The sequence below is a fragment of the Anomaloglossus baeobatrachus genome, chromosome 1 (assembly GCF_048569485.1).
Source record: "Anomaloglossus baeobatrachus isolate aAnoBae1 chromosome 1, aAnoBae1.hap1, whole genome shotgun sequence".
In the NCBI taxonomy this organism is placed as follows: Eukaryota; Metazoa; Chordata; class Amphibia; order Anura; family Aromobatidae; genus Anomaloglossus; species Anomaloglossus baeobatrachus.
The window spans coordinates 480,105,166-480,119,323 of NC_134353.1; the positions used below are offsets into that span (position 1 = coordinate 480,105,166).

The 14,158-nt window shown below is 47.2% G+C and overlaps 1 protein-coding gene across 1 annotated transcript in view; it reads right to left on the reverse strand.

Annotated features, from left to right (window-relative positions):
• SIN3B (SIN3 transcription regulator family member B) overlaps positions 1–14,158 on the reverse strand; it is a 190,492-nt gene that overhangs the window by 144,103 nt on the left and 32,231 nt on the right. The window contains 6 exon segments of the mRNA XM_075315003.1: positions 8,230–8,319; positions 8,422–8,541; positions 8,670–8,813; positions 11,308–11,556; positions 11,645–11,798; positions 14,017–14,123. Coding sequence (XP_075171118.1) covers positions 8,230–8,319; positions 8,422–8,541; positions 8,670–8,813; positions 11,308–11,556; positions 11,645–11,798; positions 14,017–14,123 — 864 coding nt within the window.

A 14,158-nucleotide genomic window follows, 5' to 3' on the forward strand; every position in this document is an offset into this window, starting at 1 on the left:
AGAATTTTGTTACTTACCGTAAATTCTTTTTCTTATAGTTCCGTATTGGGAGACCCAGACCATGGGTGTTTAGCTTCTGCCTCCGGAGGACACACAAAGTACTACACTAAAAAGTGTAGCTCCTCCCTCTGAGCTTATACACCCCCTGGTAGCCAGTCCTAGCCAGTTTAGTGCAAAAGCTGAAGGAGAATAGCCACCCACAAGTAGAACCGAGTAAGAACCGGAACAACCGGAGACTCTGTCCACGACAACAGCCGGTGAGAACACACGGAACAAGAAAATTGCCAACAGGCAACAGGGAGGGTGCTGGGTCTCCCAATACGGAACTATAAGAAAAAGAATTTACGGTAAGTAACAAAATTCTCTTTTTCTTTATCGTTCCTTTGGGAGACCCAGACCATGGGACGTTCCAAAGCTGTCCCTGGGTGGGAATAAACAGAAAAAACTAAGAAGTAGGCGGAGCCTAACTTCACAAGTGGGCGACAGCCGCCTGAAGGATGCGTCTGCCCAAGCTCGCATCTGCCGAAGCATGAGCATGCACTTGGTAATGCTTCGAAAAGGTATGCAGGCTAGTCCAAGTGGCAGCCTGACAGACTTGTTGAGCCGTAGCCTGGTGCCTAAAAGCCCAAGAGGCACCGACAGCTCTGGTCGAGTGTGCTTTGATCCCCGGCGGGGGAGGCACCTGAGTACTCTGGTAGGCGTCCAAAATGGTCGATCTAATCCAACGGGCCAAGGTCGGCTTAGAAGCAGAGAGACCCTTGCGCCGCCCTGTGGTTAGCACAAAAAGAGAGGTGCACCGCCTAAGCGCAGCGGTGCGAGACACATAAATCCGGAGAGCACGCACCAGATCTAGAGTATGCAGAGCTTTCTCAAAGCGATGAACAGGGGCCAGACAGAAGGAAGGCAAGGAAATATCCTGGTTAAGGTGGAAGGGAGAGACCACCTTAGGAAGAAAGTCCGGGGTCGGACGGAGAACCACCTTGTCTTGGTGAAAAACCAAAAGAGGTGACTCCGAGGAGAGCGCAGCCAAATCAGAGACTCTCCTGAGAGAAGTTATGGAAACTAGAAAGGCCACCTTTTGAGAAAGACGATACAAAGAAACCTCCCTAAGAGGCTCAAAGGCGGGTTTCTGCAATACCGTGAGGACCAAGTTAAGGTCCCAGGGATCCAAGGGCCGCCGATAAGGCGGAATGATGTGAGACGCACCTTGCATGAAGGTGCGGATTTGAGCCAGCCGGGCGATACGCCGCTGGAACAGCACTGATAGAGCTGAGACTTGTCCCTTGAGAGAGTTAAGGGACAGTCCTAGCTGCAGACCGGACTGTAAAAAAGACAGAAGGGTTGGCAACGAGAATGGCCAAGGAGAATGGCCGGAAGAGCGACACCAGGACAGGAAAATTTTCCAAGTCCTGTGATAGATCTTGACGGAGGAAGACTTACGGGCCCAGGTCATAGTGGAGATGACTTCAGGAGGAATACCAGAAGCCGTCAAAATCCAGGACTCAAGAGCCACGCCGTCAATTTGAGTGCCGCAGAATTCGGGAGGAAAAACGGACCTTGCGAGAGCAGGTCTGGACGGTCCGGAAGATGCCACGGCATCTCCACGGACAGTTGGAGCAGGTCCGGATACCAAGCTCGCCTGGGCCAGTCCGGTGCAATGAGGATGACTCGACGGCCCTCCATTCTGATCTTGCGCAGGACTCTGGGCAAGAGAGCTAGAGGGGGAAACACGTAGGACAGACGAAACTGGGACCAGTCTTGAACCAGAGCGTCCGCGGCGAAGGCCTGAGGATCGTGGGAGCGAGCCATGTAAACCGGAACCTTGTTGTTGTGACGGGATGCCATTAGGTCCACGTCCGGAGTGCCCCATTTGCGGCAGATTGACTGAAACACTGCCGGGTGCAGGGACCACTCGCCACCATCCACGGATTGACGGCTGAGATAATCTGCCTACCAGTTTTCTACGCCAGGGATGTGGACTGCGGATATGGTGGACTTGGAGTCCTCCGCCCATTGAAGAATGCGTTGGACCTCCAACATTGCCAGGCGGCTGCGTGTCCCGCCTTGGTGATTGATGTAGGCAACCGCTGTCGCGTTGTCTGACTGGACTCGAATGTGCCTGCCCGCCAACAGGTGGTGAAAGGCTAGGAGAGCTAGAAGCACAGCTCTGGTTTCCAGCACATTGATTGAAAGGGCTGACTCGGACGGAGTCCAAGTGCCCTGAGCTCTGTGGTGGAGATTTACCGCTCCCCAGCCGGATAGGCTGGCATCCGTGGTGAGAATCACCGAGGACGGAGCCAGGAAGGAGCGCCCTTGGGACAGGGAGAGGGGGGGGGGTCGAAGCCACCACTGAAGAGAGCTCCTGGTCCGTGGCGACAGAGCCACTAACCTCTGTAAGGAGGAAGGCAGCTTGTCCCAACAGCGGAGGATGTCCAGCTGCAGAGGACGCAGATGGAACTGGGCAAAGGGAACAGCCTCCATGGAAGCCACCATTTGACCCAGCACCTGCATCAGGCGCCTGAGGGAATAACGGCGGGGCCTCAGGAGAGAGCGCACCGCTAGCCGGAGAGACTGTTTGTTTAAGGGCAACTTCACAAGTGCCGGCAAAGTCTCGAACTGCATCCCTAGGTACGTGAGACTCTGGGTCGGAGTCAGAGTGGATTTGGGAAGATTGACAATCCACCCGAATTGGGCTAGGATGGCGAGAGTGAGCGAAACACTCCGCTGACAGTCTGCGCTGGATGGACCCTTGACCAGAAGGTCGTCCAGGTAAGGGAGCACTGCCAACCCCTGGGAGGTGCAGGACCGCAATCACTGCAGCCATGACCTTGGTGAATACCCGAGGGGCTGTGGCTAACCCGAAGGGGAGAGCCACGAATTAGAAGTGATCCTCTCCTATCGCAAAACGTAACCAACGCTGATGTGACACTGCGATTGGCACATGTAGATAGGCATCTCTGATGTCGATGGACGCCAGGAACTCCCCTTGGGTCATAGAGGCAATGACTGATCGCAGGGACTCCATGCGAAAATGCCGCACCCGAACATGCTTGTTGAGAAGCTTGAGATCCAGGATGGGCCTGAAGGTACCGTCCTTTTTTGGAACTAGGAAAAGATTTGAGTAAAAACCTCTGAACCGTTCCTGAGCGGGAACTGGGACAAATCACTCCGTTTGCCTGCAAGGACGTCACGGCCTGCGAGAAGGCGGCGGCCTTGGAGCAGGGGGGAGTTGAGAGAAAAAATCTGTTTGGAGGGCTGGAAGAGAATTCTATCCTGTAGCCGTGAGATATGAGGTCTCTCACCCACTGATCGGAGACTTGCTTTAACCAAGCGTCGCCAAAGTGGGAGAGCCTGCCACCGACTAAGGACGTGGTTGGAGCGGGACAAGAGTCATGAGGAAGCTGCCTTAGTGGCAGAACCTCCTGCGGTCTTCTGCGGACGCGCTTTTGGGCGCCAGTTGGATTTCTGATCCTTGGCTGAGTTAGCGGACGAGGCGGAAGGCTTAGAGGATGACCAGTTGGAGGAACGAAACCTCGATTGATTCCTACCCTGGGCGGGTTTCCTGGTCTTGGTTTGTGTCATGGAAGTACTCTTCCCGCCAGTAGCTTCTTTAATGATTTCATCCAGCTGTTCACCAAACAGCCGTGAACCAGCAAAAGGGAGCCCAGGAAGAAACTTCTTGGAAGAAGCATCTGCCTTCCACTCTCGAAGCCACAAAATCCTGCGGATAACAAGAGAATTAGCTGAAGCCACCGCAGTGCGGTGAGCAGCCTCTAGCATGGCAGACATGGCATAAGATGAAAAAGCTGAAGCCTGAGCAGTTAAGGTAACCATCTCAGGCATAGATTCCTTGGTGAGGGAATGCATCTCCTCTAGAGAAGCAGAGATGGCTTTGAGAGCCCACACTGCTGCAAAAGTCGGGGAAAACGCGGCCCCCGCAGCTTTAAACACAGATTTGGCCAGAAGGTCAATCTGACGGTCAGTGGAATCCTTAAGTGAGGTGCCGTCAGCCACCGACACAACGGTCCGGGCTGAGAGACTAGACACCGGAGGGTCTACCTTTGGGGAGTGAGACCACTCCTTGACCACTTCAGGTGGAAATTGAAACCGGTCATCAGAACCACGCTTTGGAAAGAGTTTGTCAGGGCAGGCCCTGGGTTTGGTCACAGCGGTCTGAAAACTGGAGTGGTTAAAGAACACACTCTTCACTCTCTTAGGCGAGGTAAACTGATGTTTTTCTGCCAAAGAGAGTTGCTCCTCTGACACTGGCGGATTGAGATCCAGCACAGAATTAATAGAAGCAATCAAATCACTAAGATCTGAGTCACCCTCAGAGAAATCGATGGGATACATAGCCTCCGAGCCCCCAGTGAGGGCATCCTCCTCATCTTGAGAGTCAGCTCTTGAGACAGAGCCGTGGGATGGGGAGGGGGAGGAAACCCTGTGCCTTCTCTTAGAAGGACGGCGTCTGGGATCAGATGATGAATCCTCCGTGAGCTCCGATGGACGGAGGTCAGAGGATAGGAGTCCTCTGTCAAGAGTATTAGAGGCACCCTGTGAGGGTGGCTGATGCATATTCATCAAAGTCCTGGACAAAAGTCCCATGGACTCAGCAAATGACTGGGATATGGACCTAGAAAAGGACTCTACCCAGGCCGGGGGTTCAGTTACAGATGCAGCAGCAGCCTGAGAGACCACTGGGGGTGAGACTCCAGGCTGTGGCACCACCAAGTTAGAGCAACCATCACAGTGTGGATAAATGCTCGGCTCAGGCAGCAGGAGCTTACATGCAGTGCATGCAGCATAAAGCTTTGGAGCCTTGCTCCTTGTGTGAGACATGCTGCTGGAGTGGGGGCTTTGCAGAGAATGAACCCCAGGGAGAATATACAGAGGTCTACAACCGGAGACCGGCTGTGGCTTACCAGACCGCTGAGCGCGGTGTTGTGTGCCCTCGAGATCCCGAAGCCCGGTCCCCCAGTGCGCAGCACCTCAGCAGAGATGCAGAATGCAGGATGTCCCAGAGCAGAGTGAACTCTGCCTGAGAAGAGGGCGTTCCTATAAAAGAAAAAGAGCGGGAACTGGAGGGCTATAGAGACCTGCAGGGAAGGAGGGACGCCCCAGCAGTGGGGAGTGTCCCTCCCCTGTGTAGAACGGCCGCCGGGAGGAGCCGAACCTGTCCCTCTGCATGAGTGACATGCGAGGGCAGGAAAACGAAACTAGGCCTCCGGCAAAGCCGGGGCCTAAATTTAATCGGCGAGGCCGACAAGCAGGCACCATCGGCGCGGTTCTCTGGCAAAAGCTAGAGAACCCGCCGGAAAAGTTAAAACAATCATACAGCATACTCTCCCCTTACAAAAAAGAACCGGGACCCCCAACATAAACGTCTCAGGTACTTAGCTGCTGAGACGCAGGGCCATGTCCCTGGGGATGAGTGCTCCGGTCCAACAGAATCCTCAAGGGGCTGTGGATGGAGACCGGACTCCTGCCAGGCATGGAGACCGTGCTGGCTCCCACTTCAAGCCAGAGCCCAGAAGGGATGGTGAAGGAGCGCGGCATGTAAGGCTTCAGCCTTGTAAATCAACCTTAACAACACCGCCGACACAGTGGGGTGAGAAGGGACATGCCGGGAGTCCAGACATGGACCCGCTTTTCTTCAAACTCTTTCCAAAAGTCAAACAAATCAGATGAGAATGTATGTGTGGATGTATGACCTCCTGAACACAAAGCGATAAACTGGCTAGGACTGGCTACCAGGGGGTGTATAAGCTCAGAGGGAGGAGCTACACTTAAGTGTAGTACTTTGTGTGTCCTCCGGAGGCAGAAGCTAAACACCCATGGTCTGGGTCTCCCAAAGGAACAATAAAGAAAGAAGTGTATATTTTATGGAAAGGGGGAGACTGGAAAGTCGTGAACCAAATGCGTGTTTTGTTTCCTTTTAGTAATGAACAGGTCTATTTGTGGGATGTTTTTTAGTTAAGCACAGGCATGTACAATTTTTATAGGATTGATTAAATAGTGTAATAAAACAGGTGTATTCTCTAATTCCAGATCTTAAAATCAGAGCTAGTCGCATATGGTCTTCAATCAGAGAACTGATTGATCCTAAAGGGAGAAGCGAGAAAGAGCCATGAGTCAAGACTAGATGAGCTGATCCAGCTCCTCCCAACCATAGAGATTTCGATAGAGCTCAACGGCAGGACAACATAGATTCATGCCTCGCATTGCAGAAGGGTCGATCCACCGGAGGTGCACTGAGCATCTTGCTTGTATTTTCAAAAGACCTGTACAGTCTCAGACCAGAATTGCCAAAACAGTTAGAAGAGAGGACTTAGAGAGCCTTGAGACTTGGGAAAGTCCAACTACAAAAGGTTGAGTACTCGCCTAGGAGTCCTTGGTCTCAAACCGGTGAAGAAACCCCTTTCCCCTCTCCACCCATGCCTCAACGTTCAGTCAGGCAGGTTTTTCCCAACAGATCTTTCTTCCTCTCTTCCTAAGGGAACACAGTACCCTTAGTATTCAGAAATGGCAGAAGTGAGACTTAAGGGGGGACTGTTGAGGGTACAAATTGAGTAACCTGAAATACTTCATTCAGCCATTTCACAGACCCAAATATGTGGTTTAGTTGATGTAACCTAACATATTTATCAATGTTTTTGTTTCCTACTAACTCATGAATATATTCAGTAATTTTTCTTAATACAAAATGCCAGCTGTGGACTCTCTAATCTTGGGGAAAAGTTTTGGAAGAGCCCATCCCACAAGGCTGATGTCTCCCCGGGCTAGTCTGCTGAGCACTGGCAGTGACACGGGAGTTAACGTCACGCCTCAGAATCCAATGAACCTGAAACTGAAGCAAAGAGCGGCTGCCATTCCACCCATCATCTCAGAAGGTTTCTCTGAGTCAGCGCCTCAAACTGTTCACATGAAGCCTCATCACGCTTTGGTTCTTTATCAAGAGCAAATCACCAAGGTTCACGAGTTGGCCCTTGATGGACTAGTACAAAATATCCTCCTTCTCCGAAAAAAGAACCACAGACAATCTGTAGCAAATATTTTTTGGTTATGTGCTGACCTCAAGATAAGATTTATAAATGTAATTGATTGAAGTCCAAAGGAGGGGGGGGGGGGGGGTCGCAAACGAGTTTAGGGTCTGAGAGCGTGACTAGCACGTACCTATATATTGTAGCATGGCACGTAAAATCCCCTAGGAAACCCCTAGACTTAAAATAAGGTACACAAAATCTTATTAAGGGAGGACTGTGAAGGTCCAGGTTATGAATCAATTGTCCATATAATAAGATCATTGCGTTTGTATGGTTATTGTTCAGATGCTGATGTACATACCAGGATGCACCATTGGAATGTGTCATTGAAACAAATTATACGAGGATGAACAATGCAAGTATTCATAACATACTGAGAGAATTTATAATCTGTTGGTTCACACCATGTGGGATGTTGACTCCTTGTTCATGCTCAACAAAGTGTTAAAGATAATGAAGCCAAAATGTACAATGAACAAAGAAGTATTCAGTAGCTAGTTCAAACTGGGATTAGGAAGCCAGTAGCAGGCTGATGACTTACTATATAGACTTTGCTGATTATCTCTAACCAATCAGGGACAATGTTGAACTGAATAACTGTGTATTTTATAATATACGGATTAGAGGAGCATTGAGCCTCTCCCGGATAGAGACACGTCTGTGTGGTCATTTTTCCTTCCTTTCCTTTTCCTTTCCACATTTCCTCATACATACATCTGCGCAGATTTGATATGGACTCAGACTCTGTGACCCTGAAGACCCCTTAGTGGTCTCCCCCGACAATTTGACTATTCAGCCAAGAGGATTAAAGTATCAAAACTGGGTTTCCTCCAGGTACTCCGGTTTCCTCCCACACTCCAATGACATACGGATAGGGAATTTAGATTGTGAGCCCCAATGGGGACAGTGTTGCCAATGTATGTAAAGTGCTATGGAATTAATGGTGCTATATAAATGAATAAATCTTATTATATGCTGCATAGTATCCACATTTATAATAATTGTGCAATTTAGCCAGATTATATACTACTAATACAAAAATAATTATTGTTAGATAGAAAATCAACCAAATGAACACAAATGAGAAGAGCTTGCTGCCCATTCGGTCAGTCTGTGGCATGCTCTTTTTTACAGTGAATAAGCAAAATTGAGTAAAAAAAAAAAAAAATAATGTATTTCCACTTGCCTTATTGAAGAAGGAGAATTCCTGCAGAGTTCCATACTTTCCCACACTTGCTACCGAATGATCTTTAGACTTACGCATCTTCATCTTTTTCTGGTGAAAAACGAGTAACGTTGGCCATTAAACAGCAAAAAACACAGACAACCCCCCCACAAATTAAGGTGTAAAGCATGAATGATTATATTGACACTTTACCTTGGAAGAACAAGACATAGGACGTAAAAGAAGAGATCTGGAGCGTTTTCGACTTTCTAGGTTACGTTGATACTCAAGTTTTCTGGCATTACCAAGATCACATGCTCCATTTCCAGTAAACTAAACAAAAAATTAGCAGGATAGTTTAACAGTAATATTAACATAATACTAAGAATCTGTATTTTAAGAAAAAAAAAAAAAAAAACTAAATACAAAAACAAAACGAAAACAAAAACCACACGACATACCAAAGATCGCTTTGCCTCTGGAAGGAACTGGCCGAATTCTGAGAGCAAATCCTCCTGACCACGGAACAGATTGGCTACTTCTGTGAACACCTCTTCCTCTGACATTCCACGAAATGGGCGGCTTTTTGGATTCAACTGATCCTTCTGACAAAAATAAACATTGGTAAACTAATACTGACTATAAAGACTATAATGGTAAAGACTATAAATGGTATATGGGTGAAGCAAAAGGAGAGGAGGTAAAGCCAGGATAACAATGGATAAGCAAAGAGTTCTAAAGTAATTGAAGGGTTAATGGAGACTGACCAATTACTTTACCTTATCTCCTTTTGCTTCACCCATATACCATATAGTCTTCTACTTTTACCTGTCCTCTCCTGGGCTTCATGACCTGACATACACCACACAAATCCTGCTCTTCTCTATCCGCCTATCCATATTCTCATACAATTATGCCCTTTTGATGACTACCTCGGCTTCTCCCTTGACGCTTTCCCTTTGCAGCTGATTCCCCTCTACTATCTTCTACCTATTTTTTCTCTCCCAGTTCCCCACTATGTCCTTACTTTTTTGTAGCAAATATAGTAGTCCTTAGCAATGTCTTAATATGAGATCATATATTTGCGCTTCAAATCGCTGCAGAAAGAAAAAAAAAAAAACAGCCGATTCCATGCGCTCCGAGTTCAGCCCCTGCCATAGACAGAGCGGGGGCTGCAGGCAGAGTGCACAGAATAAGTGACATGTCACTTCTTAGAACGCGCGCTTCGGGCAACAGCCGAAGCGCTGCGCTCCAATACGCCACGTGCGCACGGCCCCTGCATAATCTTCATAGATTATGCTGGGGACGCAGGCAGTTATGCTGCAGTGCAGATCGCAGCGTAACTGCATGCAAATACGCAACGTGCGCACATAGCCAGCATTTGCCAAAGTATTTTGAACTGGTGGGGAGAAGAAGACTACCTGCTGCCATCTCTTTCATAAGCATCACACAGACATATTCATGTTCTTAAGTTAGGAATAGGGGGAAAAAAAAAACGCATGAAGATTATACAGCAGTACTGATCAGTGTAGATGTGACAAAAGCTTTTGGGTGAGGTAAAAGGCTTTATAGAAAGCTCAGCATGATTTGTATTCCACTCAGTCTGCTTCTCACTCCTACCCACTTCCCTCTGTAGAGAGTTTAATACGAGGTGTCATCAAATAACTCCTAATACTGCCATGTCTTTCTTGTCTTGACCAAAATGGATCTGAACAGTTTCCCCTCCTTACATCGAATTTTAAAGTTAAGGAAAAAAAGAACTGGCTTACATTTAGAGAAAGAAGCAGAACGCTTTGGTAAGATATGTTACAAAGTTTCTTACATTTGCAAGTATCATTGATTTATGCACAGATTGAAGAAAGTAAAGTTCCCCCTGAAGAATTATTGAAATGAAACCCCTTTATTAGGAACACTGAAGATGAGGCTATATACAGTGTGTCCACCCATATCCTGTCCACCTCCATTAACTTGAGAACGGCGGCAGCTATAGGCATAGAAGTGGTGTCTAGGTAAAGCAGCCTGCACTACGCAATCAAACCTCCTATAGCGCCACCTGGTGGAAAACAACGGAGTTAGCATTTTTATCTCGAAAACGGAAAGAAGGAGAAAAAAAAGTGAATTACAAAATTGTAGGGCATCATCAATTCAATACGAATCGACACCTTGGATACAGAAATGCTATGATATGAAACCCATGACCCCCCCAAAACATTGAATGCTGGTCACGCATATGGCGCTCATTTAACTTTGATGCTCAAAATGGCCACCGTCAGCTGCAATGCACATCTGGACTCTGGACAGCACACTGTAGGCTGCACGTTGTGCAACATGGTAGGTGACAAGTTTGCACAAGCATCTGTGATACATCGTTGTAGGTCTTGCACTGTTGGTGGAGGGGTCGCATACACCTGCTGTTTGATGTGGCCTCACAGAAAGAAGTCCAATGGGGTCAGGTCAAGTGAGCGTGGAGGCCACTGCACGCAGCCACCATACCCAATGACTTGTTGGAAAGTCTCCATGAGGTATCGCTTTTCGTCAGCAGCCTTGTGAGTTTTACATGTTATAAATCATAGCATTTCTGAATGCAAGGTATCGATTCGGAATAAATTGATGATGCCCTACAGCTTTGTAATTCACTTTTTTTCTCTCTCTCGTTCCGTTTGAGATAAAAATGCCAACGCTATTTTCCACCAGGTGGTGCTATAGGGGGTTTCATTGCATACGCATGGATACTTTACTATACCTAGACGCCACTTCTATGCCTATAGCTACCGCCGTTCAAGTTAATGACGGTGGACAGGATATGGGTTGACAAACTGTATACTCCAGCAGCACCATTTTTATGGACTCTTTCCACCACTGACATCAATAGGTGAAAACGCCAAAGTGGCATAGAGCTGCATGTCCATATGATTTCAAAGGTAAAGCTACCATCACCATAAACAAAAAAGGAACCATTTCAGATCTAATTTTGGGGTGGTGGTGGGAATATTTGTTTTATTGTCACATATACTAAAAAGTATACTAACCTAGTTGTATTCTATAGTTTTCTACAACAACAACTAGCATTAATGTGGATAAAAAGGGGAGTTTTATTACCTGGTAAGTATGGAGGATTTCTAAGAAAGACCTATAGATTTCAGGGCGGTCAAGGAATCGGGTTTTGATTTTATTAACATAACTGATGGCATTGTGAAACTCAAGAGAGTCTGATTCTGGAGGAGCCGGATTCTTTTCCTTTTCCTGATGGCGTGCCTCTTCAGCTACATCACTATGGGAATTTTCAGGCACAGGAGGAACCACTATTCGATTGCTGGGCATGTTACCTGTGGCAGCATCGGCAGATACCTGTGGAATTAGAAAAAGTAGTAACCATTCCCTCAATTTATTTGGCTTTCATCATAAGAGGAAGGATATGTAAAATTTGCCTACTCACAGGGCTAGCTAATGAAGTCTGAACAACAACTTTGCCATTTTTAGGAAGCTCAATTTTATAGCCGAGTGGTAGAAACGCGTTGAAGCCCAACATCAAATCTGGGTGTTCATGGAATAGCTGGGAAACACGACGTATTACACCAGGAGTATCAATGCTGCAACACAATGGAGAGAAGTTTAAAAATTATAGCCACTCACCATAGTTAGGCAACAGGGACAACAGACAAAGAGCTCACTCATTTATTCTGCTGTGTTGCTACTCTTAAGTAGTGCCTGCTAAAATTGTGTAGGCCCACAACCTCTCCCCCCCCCTACACTCCCTTGTAGAATCTCATACTTTGTAGGTCCTAGAAGCTGCATGAGTACGTATGTTGGAGAGAAGAAGAAGAACAAGTAGTATGTGCAGATGTTACAGTGTGTTATACATAAAGTACAGACTACAACGGCATTCAACGGCAGACTATTCAACGGCATGAGATCAAGTACCGTATTTGGGAGGAAAATAAGGGGTGCATCTTCTAATGTGAATGTACCTTACCGGGAACTGGAGAATGGGGGCTGTGTAGAGCAGGGCGGTGCGGCGGGTGAGATGCTCTGTCGGCGTTGCGGGCTTCAAATAATGGCGGCCGTAGTTAGTGCATTCGCAGATAGAGCTCTCGGCTGAAGATTTCAATTATGCACGCACTGCTCATTGATCTCCTAGCAGACTTAAGGAAAACAGCCCCCTTCCCTCCATGACGCCGCCCCCCTGGCCAAGGCTTCCTAGCTGAAACGGACGCCATTCCTGCAAGCAACTTTCAACCCCGACTCTGCATAGGTGAACACAACAGGCTTTTCCACTTTGCTTTTAATTGTATGACCACCATTGGCCCTTATATTCCTTTTGACATTCCTGTTTCTCCCTATACAGATTCACTCAGTGTCTACTTTGGTTGGGTGCTATTTATTGGGGTACCTTATTTTTGTGTACTGGTTTTTCACAAATGGTATCTACCTTTTGCTGGATTGTGTGCCCCTATATGTTGTCTGTGTATAAAGGTCACTTGCACCTTTCTTAATAAAGGAATTTTCACTATTTCATCAATGGGCGTTTGATCACATTTTTTTTTTCCCTTTCCCGTTTATACTGACTAGCGACACTGCATGCAAGTCACTTTGGCAGTATAATTGCCTATATGTTTATTTACAATCGTGATGGGTTTGGTTGGTGATTTTCATTAATTAAAGAAAATGGCGCATGGAGGTGGCGCGTGCGCAGATGAGATCTCTGCTGGTCATCAAGCTAAGAGCTCATTCTGCACATGTACCTACTCCGGGCGCCATTTATTTGAAGCACGCACCGCTGATAGGGCATCTGGGGTAGGGCTGTGTGAGGGGTGTCACAAACAGCCAGCATGGTGCCTGCAGCCAGCACAGCCCTCACCACAGTGCCTTCAACAGTGCCCTACTCCAGCACCGCCCCCGCTTCCTGTGACCCTGCTCCACCACCGCTGCCGCCCCCCACTCCAGTAAGACACCACCGGGAGTAAAAGACGAACCCCATTTATTTTTTTCCTTTAATTATCTCTAAATTTGGGGTGCGTCTTCTAATCATGTGCATCTTATAAAACGAAAAATATGGTATTTATTACTCCTGACCCAGGCTGACACATCAAGCAATACAGAAAGGAAAGGAATGGGGGGGGGGGGGGGGAGGGAGGCAGAAAACAGAAGAGCTGCTACACAAAAAAAAACAAGTTCAGCGTGCTAGTATTGAACCAAAAGTTAGATATAATTCTTACAGGAACCCCATCAGAAAATGTTGCGCGTAGGCTGCATAAATGCATGCGTCCTGCATCCCCTGCACAATCTATGAAGATTGTGCATAATCCATCTGCACGTTGCGCTTGAGAGCGCAGCGTTTTACATGCTGAAATTTTGATCCAAATCGCTGCGTTGTAAAAAGCAACATGTCACTTTTTTGGGTTCTGGTTGCTTTTCCCACTCTGTCTATGGCAGAGCAAGCATCAAGAGCACATGAATTCTGCATCCATTCTGCAAGCACAATGCATCCAAAACGCACATGCGCTGCCAAAACGCTGTAGAATATTTGACAACCAGAACGCAAACGTGCGCACATAGCCTTACTCTACTGCAGGGAAAATGTATGACATGATGGCCACTCAGATAAATGGCTGTCCATGTACTACACCGGTTGCGCAAGACTGGCAGAATTGGAATTGGTCGTACAAGAGCTTGGATATCCATATGCTTTTAGTATTTGCTGAGGTGCAATCATCTATCTTTTCGCCACACACAATACATTATAGTGCAAAAGATAGCTGAAAAATACACACCAAAAAAACACAACTCATCTTATTGTAGTTTTCTTACCTCTGAGATTTAAATTCCTTCATAATCTCTAGGAACCCATTATAAGTAGCTGGATCACTGCCAAAACGGATTTTCACTTGATCCAGATAGGATAAGGCATCCTCTACCTAAGGAAGATGCAATTTGGTAAAGTTGTTACCCA